The sequence below is a fragment of the Salarias fasciatus genome, chromosome 3, assembly GCF_902148845.1.
Source record: "Salarias fasciatus chromosome 3, fSalaFa1.1, whole genome shotgun sequence".
In the NCBI taxonomy this organism is placed as follows: domain Eukaryota; kingdom Metazoa; phylum Chordata; class Actinopteri; order Blenniiformes; family Blenniidae; genus Salarias; species Salarias fasciatus.
Window position 1 is genome coordinate 27,032,522 of NC_043747.1, and position 15,973 is coordinate 27,048,494.

Genomic DNA, 15,973 nt, shown 5'->3' on the forward strand with positions numbered 1-15,973 from the left:
GCCACAGGAAATAGAAATGGTGGAGGTGGCTGTCAGTCCCCCTTTCAAAATAATGTATCGTTAAAAAAAATCATGACGTGTTAAACTGGAAACATTAACATGAGTCGTGTGTGGGTTATATTTACCAGCACTAGTTTGTACTTTTTCGGTCCACTAGAGGGCGTCCAAACAGGACAAACAATCCACTTTTTGAACCGAGCAGCAGCTGAAGACACTTTCTGTCTGAAACAATATTTGCATAATGGGGCTGTCAAAATTAACGCAATAATAATGAGTTAATTCCAAATCCTATTAACGCCTCTAATTTATTTGACTTGTGATTAACTCACGCATGTTTTGTGACCCTTGTCTCGCGCCGTAGTTTGGGAAACTGAGAGGTCCGTTATGTCCACAAGATGGCCGTTGCGTTGACACGTTAGCTCTGCTATTTAAACAATAAAGGTCAATTCTTCAGGTAAAATTCTAGTGTTGAAGTGTCCGGAGAGGGCATGAGCGCTTGTCCCAATAACCTCAACACTAAAGAATTTCATCTCCTCTGAGAACGCTCAATTCCATATAAAGCTTCTCCCAGACCTCGAGACTCCTCTTATCGGTCCTGGTGAGGGGTTTTACTCCAGGCTCCCAACTCTGTGTGTGTGTGTGTGTGTGTGTGTGTGTGTGTGTGTGTGTGTGTGTGTGTGTGTGTGTGTGTGTGTGTGTGTGTGTGTGTGTGTGTGTGTGTGAGTGTGTGTGTGTGTGTGTGTGTGTGTGTGTCCTCCCCCTCCCCCTCCTCAGTCCCCAGGTCACCAACCACCTCCTCCTCCTCCCCCTCCCGTTCTGCTGCTCAGTTTCATCTGTTGACTTTGGATGCAGAAGCTGGTTATGTTGCTAATAAACAGTTAATAAAATGTATTCACAGCTTTGTTGTCGTCATCTGGAGTTTGATGCCATACTGATCAAGATTCAAAAGGCCAAGCAAGTTAATTTCACATGAACCTGCAGTGCAGGGGCGTCACGCTTGGTCTATGAAAATAAGGTCCCTGATGTCAAACATGAGAAATCCAACTAAGTGTCCTCTCTCATAGCAGCTTCCTGTCCTCTCTCTGTTTCCTCACAGAATTTCTCGTGTCCATTACCTCTCTGATTCTGAATGTGAACTGATCTCCTCAGCTCTGAAGTCTGACCCCTCCCATCTGAAACATCTGGACCTGAGTTTCATCAGACGGAATGATTCATCAATGAAGATTCTGTGTTCTGGACTGGAGAGTCCAAACTGTCAACTGGAGACTCTGAGGTCAGTTCACTGTCTGAAGGTAGAATCTGTTGGAGTCAAAGAATCAAGAGTTGTCCAGTCAGAGTAAACTCTGCTTTGTTTCCTGGTGTTTGTTGTTAAACTCAGCTCATGTGTGTCTGTGAGAAAGAGCAGAAGTCCTCGGTGTGTAGCTGCTGTGTGAGCTGGAGATCTGAGATGTGTGTGAAAAGAGCTCTTCTCCTCCTGTTGGCTTCAGCTGTTTGGACTTTACATTTCTAAACTTCCAGTCTGAACCTTCTTCAGCTTTCAGTCACTTCAACATCAAAGTCTGTCCTCTAATCTCACGTCTTTCTCTCTTTATTCAGGTTGGCGTGGTGCAGGATGTCAAAGATCAGCTGTTCTTCTGTGGCCTCAGCTCTGAAGTCCAAGCCCTCCCTCCAGAAATATCTGGAACATCTGGACCTGACTGGGAACCGTCTGCTGGATTCAGGAGTTTCTCAGCTGTGTGGTTTTCTGCAGAGTCCACTCTGTGGTCTGCAGACTCTGAGGTCAGTCGACTGTCTGTTCCTGTTGTAGAAGGAGAAATGTTTGTCAGCAGCTGTGATCTGAGACTCTGATCCTGCAGTGAGAGAGTGGACTGAGCTCAGCAGCAGCTGACTGCTGTGTGTGGACATGAGGAGGTGTGTGAATGTTGTGCTGACATGTGGATGATGTGTGTGATGAAGATCCACAACAACAGAGCAGCTCATTGATCAGGACTCAGTAATGTGGAGCTGCTCATTTCTCCATCAACACATCTGATTGGTTCCTCCTCATTGATTCTGCTGCTTTCTCTCTTTATTCAGGTTGTTGAGCTGCAGTTTGTCAAAGATCAGCTGTTCTTCTGTGGCCTCAGCTCTGAAGTCCAACCCCTCCCACCTGAAGGAGCTCCACCTGAGTCTCAACCAGCTGCAGGCTCCAGATGTGCAGCAGCTGGTTGATCTCCAGCAGAGTCCAGACTGCAGCCTGCAGACTCTGAGGTCAGTAGATGGTTGGAGTGAGTCCATGCTGCTTTCAGCAGGTTTGGACTAAACACAGTCAGTGTGAGAACAAAGATCCAGTGTTTGACTCTCAGTGAGGCTGTGAGAGGAGAACGCTGAGCAGCTTCAGGATTGGACAGCAGAGGACACACAGTCAGCCAATCAGAGGAGCCACAGGCTTGTTGTGTTGGTGTGACAGTGGTGGTCCTTCATGAGCTCTGAGCCAGAGTCCTGCACGGGTCCAATTTTCAAGACCCGCCCCGGCCCGACCCGGGGACGTACAAACCCACAACCGAACCGCAAACCCGCACATCAGCCCGATGAGTACCGCGACCCGATCCGACCCGTTGAAACACGATCTGCAGCCCGACCCGTAACCCGTATTTAAAGTAATCATTTTGGGTCACAGTGTCTGCATGCATACAGCACATCGCCACAGTTAAGGTGCCAGTGACTAAATAACACCTGAATGAAGCAGCTCCTCCAATAAGAGCCTGACTTCAGTCATGAATCATCAGCCCTGCTGTTCTTCTCCCATACAACTGTAAAAACACTCGTTTGTTACGTTTAATGCTTTTAAACTTTTAATCTCTTAAAGGTAACTTTACGTGTGTAATAGACTTACTTTCTGTCCAGACTTGAGCAGCGTTCAGCAGGTATGAGCCGTGACATGTTTAGAATCCATGGAGGAGAAAAGTAATCCATCAGGGAAACACTGTGATGTTTGAACACTTCAGGAACACTACAAAGGGATAGTTGTACGTTTTATCCATTTGTTTCTCAAATATCTAAATAGCTATTAACTGTTTTGGAAGTGGCGCTTGTTAGATGGCAGCAGACCGTTTGATGCTCTCGTCCAATCACAAACTGTGTTATTAGATGGTGAAACGCGATTAAACAGCTGAGCCAATGACTGTCACAAAATAGCGGAAGCGACCCTCAGAGAGTAAATAATGGCCAAGATAGTTTTCTGTAGTTTGCTCAACTAACTGAAAAGCCCGGAAATGGATGCAGAAGAGCCGCGGTGCTGCAGACAGTCGCAGCAGATGGATCACGTCACAACGTTTTTATTTTATTTATTATTGATTCTCATGAGTCAATGTACAACCCGTGACCCGACCCGCAAGCTATTTTTCCCACCCAGATCCGAACCTGAGAAAAAAAAAAGCTTTTAAAAACCACCCGCAAATCAGCTGTTTTTGCGGGTACCCGACCCAGTGCTGGACTCTGCTCTGAGCTGCTGACTGCTGCTCTGAACAGGACTGAAGTCCTCACTGCTTCACAGAGACTCTGATCATCTCCTCTCTTCTCTCTGCAGGTGGAGGGAGGACTGGGAGGATGAAGATGTGCAGCGTGAAGAGCTGCAAGAGTCCAGCATCGAACCATAGTTCCCTCTGGATGTGACACAGAATCGTCAGTGTGTGGACTGTATCTCCTGTTCCTCTCTTGTTTTTCCAAATTAGTTTTCCTGTAATTATTTGAAGCAGACTGAAGCCTTTAAGTCCAGCTCCAGTTGTTTTTCTTCCCTTTTTATCTGCTGATGATTGTGACTCACTGGTTAACAGGAGAATTTCAAAATGGCAGTGAAGCTCCTTTTTGACCAAATCAAATGATTCCTGGATTCCATCAGTGGATCCTGAACACTGTGTCTACATGTCCAGGTCTGGATCAACAAACACTGGAAGACATGTCAAGTAAATCCAAATCCAATCACAAATCACACACGTTTGATTTGAAGATCTGTTTATTCCAGTAAATGAAGAAATGCATCCATATATGTGAAGAAAATCTACTGAATCAATTGAATTCCAGCCTGTTTGAACCTTGAGCCCAGAGAGCGTTTAGCCTCCTTTTGTTTCGCAGCCTGATCACAGAGCACAACACAATGACACTTCATTCCAAAAGGAGAAGGAGAAGACATTATTCTTGTAATGTGGAACATATGTTTATTTATTTATTGATTCATTTATTTGATTGGGACAGTGCATGTTGATGAACATACATAAAAAAACATGAATGTAAACATGCCAGATTATAGCCGAGGGCTAATTTCCATCTGTTGTCCCAAATGTTAATTTCATCGTCACGTGCCCGGCGCTGAACGCACGTTCACGTGCACAGCGGCTGCACCACCCTCTTCCCGGCCCCTGATAGAGACGAGCCGGCACACCTGTGATGTCTCTGTGTGGGAAAGAGTTCTGTGCCTGGCTCAATAACGTTTTCCCTTCTCTCTGCTGAAGTGCGCTCTCCCTGGACTGCAGCGTCCACACAGGTCTGATCTTAGACGTGTCGCTAAGAAATAGATATTTTTAATAAATGCTCCTTGATTGAACTGGATGATTCAAAGGGATTTTTTGTTGTTGAGACAAGTTCCTGGTTTTCACAGCTTGTGCTGTTTCAAGATTCTGTGATAATTTAAACACAGCTGTTTATTCTAAGGATGAACAAGTTGAAATTATTTTTCTACTTTTAAAACTGAACTTTGTTAATTAGCTTTGGTTTCAAGGTGGTGCCCCAGAATAACTAATCAATAAATTGCAAATTTATTAAATCTATAATTCTAAAGTTCTCTCAGATAATTTTCTGTAATTTACCCACTTTTCAGTAAGGTAAAAAGTTGAGGCATTGTTAATTGATCCATAACATCTTATTAATCAGCAGTGTTGTCACTAACGCGCTACTAATTAACGCGTTATTTTAATCTGATTACTTTCTCTCAGTAATCTAACGCGTTCATCTTTCCAAACCATTAATCTGATTAAAGTTAGTTTCCTAAGGGACTGTGCGTTACTGCCTCATAATATATGTATAAGTGAATTTCTAAGAGAAAATGTTTGTCTTGCATTTGGGAGTGAAGTAACATGTCACGTTTTCCCAGGGGAGGACAAAACGCCGGGTCACGTATTCACGACTATGATTTAATTTAATTCATTTATTTAACCCGTTCGGCCCGACAGACCAACAGCTGTGCGCCACTTCACCAGGTGTAAAAAGTGACTAAAGTGATGTGCGGATGTTTTCTTTCAATTGTGTCTCAAACCAGAAGCCTTAATCTCACTAACTGAGGCTCCAGCTGCACTTTGACACCGAGTGTTTGTTTTAGAACAACTTTAAAATCCAGATGCAACGATTCGACACGTTCCCCTCACCCGCAGCTCCAGACACAAAACGCTACAGAACCAGAGATCTGTCTGCTCCACCCCAACATATTGGATATCATATGAAACTAGAAAATCTACACTTTAAGAGACACCAGGCAGAATATTCTCTGAGCTGACCAGCTCCCGTCAGTGGCAAAACAAACCTAAAACTGATCTTCACATTTCACAGCAGCACCTCAGATCGCATGTTTTTCACACACTTCTTCAACAAACCTCAAAGCTGTTCACACCAAACACAACATGTTTTATTTCCTTACCGTTTTGTGGTCATTTTCCATCTATCCGCGCTCCTCTGACCAAAACTAACGTCATAATCCTCTGGAGTGGTGAAAGAGCGTCATGCGCCAGAAAAGATGTGCTGCCCCTTGTCGCCATCTTGTGGGCCTGTCGTTAATTTTGGGAGTTTAAATAAAGTTTGTTGACGTTCTACGTCTTGCAAGCTTTCGAATGATATGTTACACGTGACTGAGGCATCATCCAGCTGGGAGACATCTTTGAGTGTAACCGCACAGCGCTGCCAGAATGAGGCACCAAATGGCAAATAGTTACTATTTCTGTGATATTTGGCAATTTTTTTATTCTGAAGCATGCACATTTATCTTCATTGTGTGTTTCTACAGCACACTGCACATTGTTTTTTTTCTTGATGTGAATTTTGCAGATATTATTGTTTACATATTGCAAAAGGGATTTTTCTGTTTTCCTGTGATATAATTGGCTGTTTTTGTGTTGATATGCATGTGGTGTTATGCATCAGTCTGCATTTCATACATTGTCTGTTATACACCGATTTTGTAAAGCCAATGAAACAGAAACAATAAAACATTTTCATGTTTCTAGTTCATGTACTTTCAATAAAGTATTATTTAAACAACCAGTTGTCATTCTTATGTTGAGGCAGCAAAGGGAGGAAATCGGTAAAAAGTACCTAAGTTACTTTTAAAGTAACTTAGTTACTTTGACATTGAAGTAATCAATAAAGTAACTAGACTACCTTTTTGATGAGTAATCAGTAATTGGATTACTTTTTCAAGTAATCTGTGACAACACTGTTAATCAGTGAGTAAGAATGATAAAATTACTGTGTGAGTTACTTCTTCCCATATAAGTGATTATATGACACTGTATTCCAAGTAATAATTGATTTTGGGTGAATTACTTTTATCACCTTAAAAAATGTAATTGATTATTATTGACTCACAGATCTGTAATTATTAATTGATAAATGACAATTTACTTAACCTAAAAATCTCGTAAAATGACTCAAAGTTATCAATTACCTTCTGTAATCCTTACTTTAGCAATGGAAGACTAAATTCCAAACATAAACCACAATTAGTACCTCCACCTCCAGGTGGAGAGATTACACTACTCTGACTGGGAGGAGCTCAGAGAGAAATATTGATCAGTATTTAAATATGCTCATACATAGAAGGTTAAAAATGGATTTTAAAAAAGTGATTTCAAGAGGTATTTTCAGTTTCTTTGCAATGTGTTTCAAACTTGAGGAGAATAGTTGAAAATATTTCAGTATGTTTGATTTGATTGAGTTAAAGGAATGTTCTGTCACTGAGGTTCTTCCAGAGAGGAGAGCTGCTGAATGCAGCTGGCTTCAGGTTCTCTGGTTCAGCTGCAGCTGAGGCTGTGATTGCTGCAGCTGTCTGGTGAGAGACACAGAGAGGAGCAGAGGAGGACACAGCAGCTGGGAGCTGGTGGTCTCAGCAGGGTTTGAGCAGTGTGGACTAAAAGTGTCTGAATTAGCCAGTGTCTCCAGATTATGGACAAGATAATCTGGCAGCAGACGCAGTTTGAGAACTGTGGCACAGGTGAGTGAACAGAGACTGACGGTGAACTGCAGCCAGTCCACTCAGCTGCTCTGTGACTTGGTCTCAACTGCTGCTTGTTGGATTGTGGTCACCTGAGGAGAAAGACTCCTCCACCAGGTGGCGCTCTGAGCCACCCTGGAAGCTCACAGTTCCTCTGGCAACGCTGGATACCTGTGGGACCTCACCACTCCACCTGCATCCTACATGGGCTCCAGACTCCAGCTCCACCTCCCTCCTGTGGATGAGTACTCTCTTTACTCCACACTACTCCAGAACTCACTGCTGGACTTTTGCTGTTCGCTCGTTTGGAGCTCCACGGAGGCTTTTGGTTCCTTTTCAACGTCCTCAACTGAATAGGCCTGAAACCAAGTCAGGTGATTTAAGAGGAGTTAATTCTGACAGCTCAGTCTAAAGTTTTGTTACAATCGTTTGTTTGATTTTTTTATCAAAGTAAAACATTTCTTGTTTACTTCAACTCTTGGATAGATAAGTGGGATCAAAAAGAACCCCAAGGGCTGGTATTCTTTAAAATCTTTGACATGAAAAGTTTTTCTCCTTTCATATTCCGGGAATTCCTCATAAAACACGTTTGGGACAAAATCTATACATTTTATGAAATTGAAGTATTTGCATCACCACCCCAATTTTTCATATGTGGGGTCAAAATGACCCCAAGCATTTCCTGTGGAAGGTCAAGGGTTAACCCCAGGAACCTTTGATTCTTACCAACTGTGACTGTCAGGATACATTTACTGTCCCACTTCCACACCTGATGTCAGCAGTCTCACCACCAGGAGCTCATTTTGACACAGCAACGGACATTTCTGTGACAGAAAATTTTATTTGTTAACAAAGTAGGAGCGAATTAACTGACACCAAATCAATGTTAGTCCTGGAACATGAGAGCATTTGTTGTGTAGATACTCATAGTGTCTTTGTAACTTCCTTGTCATGAAGATTAACTGTATCAGCACCATGGACAGCACCATGATAACTCTAAATAATAGATTGATTACGGCCTTACGATTTATTTTAAATGTAGAAGTCCATCTAGTCAGTTGAGAGCATGTTGGGAACATGCAGGCAAACACTGCGGAATTCGCACTTTCTCGTACTCACACATTGTAGAACTCCACCAACTTGTAGGAATGAGTTGATCTCTGAGTGCAGAAGCTTCTGTCTCAGTTTTAAACCTCTTTCCTGTGATTCTGTGACCGTCATCGCGTCGCCGGTGTAAGTTTAGATGAACTAAGAAGATATGGAGTTTAGAAAGAGGAAAGTGGAATGAAAAAGAGCATGTATTTTGAACCAGGGGGACACTGCGGGGAGATCTGTGGCTGCGTTTGTTTTGGTGTTGTGTGTCGATCTGTCGTACGGTGAACGGCATGTGACTGACCAGCAGCAAGAGGGCAGAGGAATGCACGGCCATGTCGGTGACGCTGGAGCAGTGCACGCTGCTGCGAGAGCGCCACACGCTCGGCCGGCAGCACTTCGGGGAGGCGCTGGACTGCATGAGGAGGTGCGCTCCATTTCCCCACCAAGACACACAGCAACTCCCTCATTTCTACTTTGTTTCCAAATAGTTTCAGCTTTTTCTTTCTGATCGTGCTCCGACCTCCTCGCCTCCCTTGTGTCTTCACTCCTTTCCTGCTGCACACTGCTCCTCCTCCTCCTCCTCCTCCAGATCTCATCTGTCCTGGGGACAGATGCTGGGCTGCTTGGCCCAGTCAGGGTGCACCGTCGCTGTGTTTGACGTGGGCGAGCCCCCCTCCTCGGACCTCCGGAGCTCGGCTCTGCTGAAGGCTCCCAGATGCCATCTTTACCCGGTGGCCTTCCTCCTGGTGACCTCTCACCTCCTGGTTCTTTGGCTCATCCTCAGCCTGGTCGTACTGCTGGCCAAATACCAGTAGGGCCGCTCCGACTCAACCATCGGCCTTGAACTCTGCTCTCCGATTCATCCTGGCCTGCTAACGCTGACCCCAGGCAGGACAGCAAAGCAGAGAACAACCACAAGAACTGAGGAATTTGTTCTTTACTACGAGCTGGAGCAGTGAGAAGACACAGGAGGCGTTCAGGAACTGTCGGGAATGTAGAGCACCCTGCAGATAATCCACTCTGTTCATAGAAGTCACTCATTTAGAAGCCATTGGTCATTTTGGTGGGTCTATCCAGGAGGCGTTCAAGGTCAGAAATGATCGGCCCAATCCAATCTACTGTGTTCTGCTGCTGTTTAATAAACTTTCAGTTAGACCTTCAGAAGAGTGGAAGCTCATCTTCGTTTGTCTACACGGGAGGCATTCAGGTACTCTGAGAAACTTAAAAGCTTTGTTTCAGTGTCAACGAGTGTTGAAGATGGAAAGAGTCTCAACGCTGTCTTAAACCCCTTTCACACTGGCCGAAAAACCCGTTCAAACCCGGTAATTACCCGGGTCCTCGTGGCAGTGTGAAAGCGTTCACTCGGCATTAGACCCGGGTTTTTCAACCCTGCAATCGACCCGGGTTTTCAGCGGGTCGCTGCTAACGGCTTTTTAGTGGGAGAGGTGAAAGGGAGTGTGAAAGGCAGAGACGAGTCCACGTGGTAACTTACATCATGACGTCGACGCAGAGTGGCTACGTTAGCGCGCTAGCTGTTGTTTCTGGACACAGCGTGAGATTTCCTTCATCAAGATGACCCAGTATTGGCAAGATAGCGAGACCAGAGAGCTCCTCTGGATCCGTGGGGAGGAGGAGATGTGTCGACAGGTAACGGGGACTGAGCTGTAGTCCGTTGTTTACTTTCGCTTTGCTCCGTCGCGCTGATGATGTCATCAACGCGGGACACTATCGGCGCAGGAAAACGCAGCGACTCGGCTCACCAGCAGGCGGGTCTGCAGGCAGTGTGAAAGGACTCAAAAGGCGATTATTAGCGGGTCGAGAACACGGGTCGACCCGCTAGTTGCAGTGTGAAAGGGGTATTCGTTTCATTGATAAAACTACCCAGAATGCCTCCAGGGGGCGTTCAAGACCCGTGAGGAGTGTCGATCACTCTGAAAACACTGCAGATTATCCACTCTCTCTTTTGTGGAAATGACACATTTAGCAGAGCAGCAGCTGGTGATCATTCTCCAAAAGAGAACATGACAGAGCAACTCCTGAAATGATCCACTGAGTGGAATTTATTACATAGAAGTCATGATGTTGAACACAACTAATGATCATGCTTTATCAATATGCGTCTCATGCATCGATGGTGGTCAAAGATGCGCTGATACCAGTATCAGGTATTGGACTGACACCAGCATCAACTTCCGCCGACTTGACAAATTCCCATATGGAGAGTACAGATATACAGATTTGAGTTTGTGGCTCTCCATTGTCAAATGATGAGATGACTTGTGTGATGCATGGACATTGATTTTTTTTTTTTTAACTAATTTTTGTGGATGTTTAGATACACAACAAAGTTGTTTGAATTGAAGACACTTTTTGTTGGTCTCCTGTCCTCATGCAGCTGGATTTTCTTGTGTTTGCTGCCACCTGGTGGTCAGTCCAAAAAAAACACCAAGTTCAAGAATTCAAGGAATATGTGGATTAAATTTTCTTTAAAGTTTATAAAATGAGCAGGTGATCCACTGATGGAAGAAGCGAGAACAGAAGTGAGTAAATATGAACATCCCTGAGATTACAAACATTACTAGATTTTCAGGTAGTAAGTCATCCAGTGCTAATGCTACCAGTTAGCTCAGTGAACACAATGTAGAAAAGTGTGACAAGCTGCAGCTTCACGTGGTCCATGAAGAAGAAACTTCAGTTTGAGAAGGTGGAGGCAGCTTTGAAATGAGTCCAACTATTAGAAAATGATCAGCTGAGGAATCGGCAAGGAGACTGATGGCTGCAGCTCCATGTTTTTCTCCACTAACTCAGTTTGTTTCTGTCTCTCCACACTTATCTCACATCCTTTTGTCCACGTAGAAAGTCTCTGAGAAGACGGCCGACCAACTGTAGGTTTCAAATCTTCTTCTTGCCAGAAATCTCATCGTCTCAGCTCAGAAAGTGTGGAGGCTCCTTTAGGAAATGACACAAGGAGATCTGAAGGAAGTCCTCTACTGAGGTTTCAAGAACTCTGCCGAGTCTCCTATGTAACCACAAAATCTAATTCCAGCGTGCAGCGGCTGAGTGAAGGTGGTCTGGACTCTGTGGAGGAGAGTCATGGTTTCAGAGACGCTGTAGAAAGACAGAATCCCTGCTGTGTGATCCAGGTACACTCCCACTCTGGATGTCTGGCGATCTGAGACGGGAGTTTCTGTGTCGTTGTGCAAGAATATAAAATGAGTAGCGTGACAATATAAAGCCCAAGATTTGTCATTTAATCCAAATATACATTCACTCCCTGCTCTGCTGATGCTCTTGTAAGTCACTGCTACATAAACTTCTATTCCTCTCCACTCCACCTCCCAGTAACACCGTCCAGTCAGACCCTCTCTGCTCACAACCTGAGGATATCCAATGAACCTCTCTGGATGATCAGGATAACTCTGTTTCCATGTTCGAGTTACTTTTCTGTTCCCATCAGATAAAAACACTCTTCTGTGAGCAGAGTTTGGATCCAGTGTGATCTGCTGGGAATACTGTAAGAAGTCTGCTCTGCTCTCTGGCTGTGGTTTTGGTGGTTTTGGTGGTTGTAGCAGCAGCAGCTCCTCGTCAGCGTCTCTCAGTGAGATGTTTGTCCCTGTGTCTCTCAGGATGTCCTGGAGTTTGTCTCTGCTCTCTGACACAGCTGCTGCCACATCCTCAAAGTATCTGAGAGGAGCAGTCTGGATGCTGGAGGAGTGTGTGGGCTCACTGAGTGCTGACACTGAGGGGTAGCTGAGCAGAAACTGGGTGTGGTCCTCTGTGTGAGCCAGCTGCTCCAGCTGGACGTCTTTCCTCTTCAGCTCACTGATCTCCTGCTCCAGCTTCTCCTCAAGCTCTTTGAGTTCACTCACTGCAGTTTGCTGCTGGGATCTCAGCTCCTGTTTCACCTCCAGGCTTCTTTTCTGGATGAGACGGATCATCTGGGTGAAGCTCTCCTCGCTGTTCTCCACTGCTTCATCAGCAGAGACATTGATGGCCTCCACCTGCTGCTGAAGCAGCTTCACCTCTTTCTCTCGCTCCTGGATTCTCTGCTGGATGTTTAGTCGACTCTCCTCCAGCTCCTTCTGCTTCTGCCTCCTCTCTGCTGCAGCTGGGACTGTTTCATGGCCTCTGTGTTGGTCCATGGTGCAGAGGTAACAGATACTCTGCTGATCAGTGCGACAGAAAATCTTCATCACCTCATCGTGAAGAGAGCAGATCTTCTCCTGGAGCTTCTTGGAGGGCTCCACCAGCTGGTGCTTCTTCAGTGGAGCTGCTTTGTAGTGAGGTTGGAGGTGTTCCTCACAGTAAGAGACCACACAGTCCAAACAGGACTTCACAGCTTTCAGCTTCCTCCCAGAGCAAACATCACAGGACACATCTTCAGGTCCAGCAGAGCAGAGATCAGCTGCAGCAGCTTGGAGTCCAGTCTTCTTCAGATCCTCCACTAACTCTGCTAACAGGAGGTTCTTCTCCAGGTCAGGTCTCTGTCTGAACTTCCTGCACTGAGGACAGCTGTAGATTCCCTTCTTCTTCTCTTCATCCCAGTGGCTTTGAATACAGCTGCTGCAGTAGCTGTGTCCACAGGGAACCGTCAGCGGATCCTTCAGGAGATCCAGACAGATGGAGCAAGAGAACTTTAGTGGATCCAGCTGAGATCCTCTCTGAGCCATTTTCTCCTCTCAATGGCAGCCAGAGTTTGAAGAGTTTCTCTTCCTGCTCAGCAGGTTTGAAGCTGGACCCTCCTCTGGTTTCCTGAGACGTCAGTGATCCTCAGCTGGGAGATCTGTGAAAGAGGAGGAGGCAGAGAAGGGAGAGGCCGTCACAGGCTGATTTCATTCAGGAGATCCAGCAGCTTCACTTCACCTTCCAGCTGAAAGGTAAAGCTTTCGGCTTCTGTTTTTCAAGTCACTCACTCGCTCTTTCTTTCATCACATCCCTGAACTTCCTGTTTGAATCAAGAAAGATGTGAAAACTCAGCTATTAGCTAATGCTAGTTGCTGTGGACACAGAGGAAGTGTGAGTGAGTAAAGCAGCTGCTGTGTTTCTTGTAAAGCCCCCTCAGTGAGTCCTGTCCTCATCAAGCTGTTTGATCAGAGTGTTAGCACTAGTTTTCTACTCACATCAGTAGAAATCCTCAGAAGACGTCCAGACTCTGCCCTGTCAGCTCCACTCCTAGAGCAGTGAAAGTAGTTTGTGGTTTGATCTCCACCCTGTGTGTCAACATGTGGGCTCCACCCACTGACGATCTGGAGGGAGGGGTGGAGGAAGTGTGGAGAGGTAACCCAGGCTAACGGCAGTTCCCTAATGAGTCACTGAACTTGCTCTGTTGATGCATGTTCAGGAACACGAGGTGCAGACACAATGTTCATGTCTCAGTGACATTAAAACTGATACATTTCAGTTGAAAATATCTTCCTTTGTATTGGCCACTTCCCACTAACCAATGAAACAATGCACATGTCGATATTGTTCTTTTCTTTTGAAAGTCAGGTGTTAGCCAGTTTTCCTCAGTCCACACTAATGGTAGCTTTAGATTTGTTCACTCACACTGCTGAAAGTTAACATTCTGTTAACACTGGAGACGACTGTGATCTGCGTCCATTCAAGTATGAAGGGGAAAATATCCATCCATTTTCTGTGTGATCAACTGCAATACCCACAATACCTTGTGTCTGTCTGTACTTCGGCGGCCCAGGTACATCAAGCTACATGACCGTATGTACTGATGAAGAGGTGGATGAATTCTCCTCAGCGCTGATGCATGGTGGGTAATGTCCCGGCTCCGCTGCGGAGAATGTGATGCAAAGCAGCAGCGAAGGAGCCACAACTCATCTGGTTTTTAAATTTGGAGTAACAGTGCGCTACATGCTGCATGTTACTTTCAACTGGTAAATGACCGGCTCGAGCTCTGCACAAAACCCGACATCACTTGATCACGTGACCAAGACGCGAAGCATCATGGGAACTTGTGGATACCTACACAGGCTAACCAGTTAGCATCTTCAGCCAGCATAAACTGCTACGATGAGTGAACAGAGAATTGAATTACTTCTCTCATTTTGAAATTAACATGGATTGGACCGACCTAAACAAAACGGAGTCGATCTGTATACCAAGGTTTCCAGATAGATTGAGACGCACGCGTTGTTACGATCCAGTGGGGCCGCCATCAGCCTGTGTTGCTTTGATGACAGTTTCCATAATTCTTTGTGTCTGGATCACATGATCAAACAATCTGGGCTTTGCTCATAGGAATTACTTGTAAGGATTACATTGAGATCGAGCTCAGAAAAGCATCTCTTCAGTAAGACACGCAGCTGAGTGGAGACGGGGCTCCGATTGTATCTGTTTGCTTTTATTAAAAAAGCTTCAATTTTCTAATACATACTCAGAAACAATATAGTGCATCAGAGTGTCGTGACTTTAATGCAAAATGTTAAAGATGCAGTATAAAAACCCGGTGTAGCACAGCTTGCAGACCGCTGAACATCTGGCTGCAGCTTGAAATACCACTTTGATAATTTTTTGAAACATTTTAGCTGAGAATATAACCATGTAGATTACCAATATGTGCTCAGATCAATCCGGAAAATGGCTGGATATTTTTTTTCACTTTATGTTTAAATGGATATGGATCAGCGATCTGCGGTGAGACTATGTTGAGAGAGGCGTGGTCAGGCTGTGAGCTGTGCTGACAGGAAGTAAAAAAAAGAAAATCCTTAGAAATTGACAGAAAATGACCCGAAAATCCAACAAATGAGTTTCCAACCATGTCTGTTAGTATGAGAGGATGAATGGAGGTCATGGAGTGAACTCGTGGGATTCTTCTGGAAGCAGGTTGAAAACATCTGGAATGAGTCCAGATGTTTTCCTCCTGGTAAACTCACGTGTCAGCCAGGGTCCGGGCGGACTGACAGGGGTGTGTGCACGTAAACAGACACTGGCTGCTGGGGCAACCACTCCTGTGCGACAGGGAGAAGAGAGCGATTAAAGGTGTTGAGTAACATCTGTAATGAGATACGGGGGTTGAGCAACAGTTTCCACAAACTGGTTGAGCCGCTTTCAACCTTGTAGGTGTTTCCTCAGGTTCCGTTTCCATGACAACGTTTCCCAGTCTAAAACACACTGATTTGTGTTTGACATTTAAAAAGTGACATTTTGAAAACAGTGCAGTTGTCATGTTGGTCCTCTAGTTGGTGCTATTGTTGTAATGAAACCACACACTGAATGGAAAAACTGATTTTAACATGAAAATTGCAACATATTTGTGGATTAACTGTTTCCTTTATACAGTGTTGTTAAAGCTTCAAATTGGAAAAAAAAACTTTGATGAAATCGTCACAAGAAATTATTGATTTTCCTAGATGAGAAATTTACAGACTTAAAAACTCACTGGAAAAAATAGCTTTTAATCTGAATACATCATCAAACTTAAAAAAAGCTTTGATTTAAAATTAAACCTCAATGACAACATTTTTAATAATCAAGAATTCAAAAACAATGTGACTTTGAATGTAAATCTTGAACAAATGATTGGTCTTAAAAAGTCACCAAATAATGTCTTCAACTTTTTGCAACTTCTGCATGTAAACATTTAAAAATGTATTCAAACGAAATAAAAAAACTGAGGGTAAATCCTGA

The 15,973-nt window shown here is 44.6% G+C and overlaps 2 protein-coding genes across 2 annotated transcripts; one reads left to right on the forward strand and one right to left on the reverse strand.

Moving 5' to 3' along the window:
* The first annotated feature begins 8,602 nt into the window (after positions 1-8,602).
* LOC115381777 (type II inositol 3,4-bisphosphate 4-phosphatase-like) lies at positions 8,603-9,438 on the forward strand. Its single transcript, XM_030083381.1, has 2 exons — positions 8,603-8,756; positions 8,922-9,438. The coding sequence occupies exons 1-2, from the start codon at positions 8,665-8,667 to the stop codon at positions 9,145-9,147; spliced, it is 318 nt and encodes a 105-aa protein (XP_029939241.1). The 5' UTR covers positions 8,603-8,664; the 3' UTR covers positions 9,148-9,438.
* A 778-nt stretch (positions 9,439-10,216) lies between these two features.
* LOC115381220 (tripartite motif-containing protein 16-like) lies at positions 10,217-13,542 on the reverse strand. The gene is made up of 2 exons (XM_030082491.1): positions 13,453-13,542; positions 10,217-13,115 (listed from the first exon to the last, which is right to left on the reverse strand). Exon 2 carries the CDS (start codon positions 13,000-13,002, stop codon positions 11,320-11,322), a length of 1,683 nt encoding a protein of 560 aa, XP_029938351.1. The 5' UTR covers positions 13,003-13,115; positions 13,453-13,542; the 3' UTR covers positions 10,217-11,319.
* Between the last annotated feature and the right edge of the window lie 2,431 nt (positions 13,543-15,973).

Bases quoted from the DNA above. Each gene is read 5' to 3' on its own strand.
- LOC115381777 (XM_030083381.1), top strand. From the start codon at position 8,665: ATGTCGGTGACGCTGGAGCAGTGCACGCTGCTGCGAGAGCGCCACACG. The intron at 8,757-8,921 runs GTGCGCTCCATT...CTCCTCCTCCAG, and splicing joins GCGCTGGACTGCATGAGGAG to ATCTCATCTGTCCTGGGGAC.
- LOC115381220 (XM_030082491.1), bottom strand. From the start codon at position 13,002: ATGGCTCAGAGAGGATCTCAGCTGGATCCACTAAAGTTCTCTTGCTCC.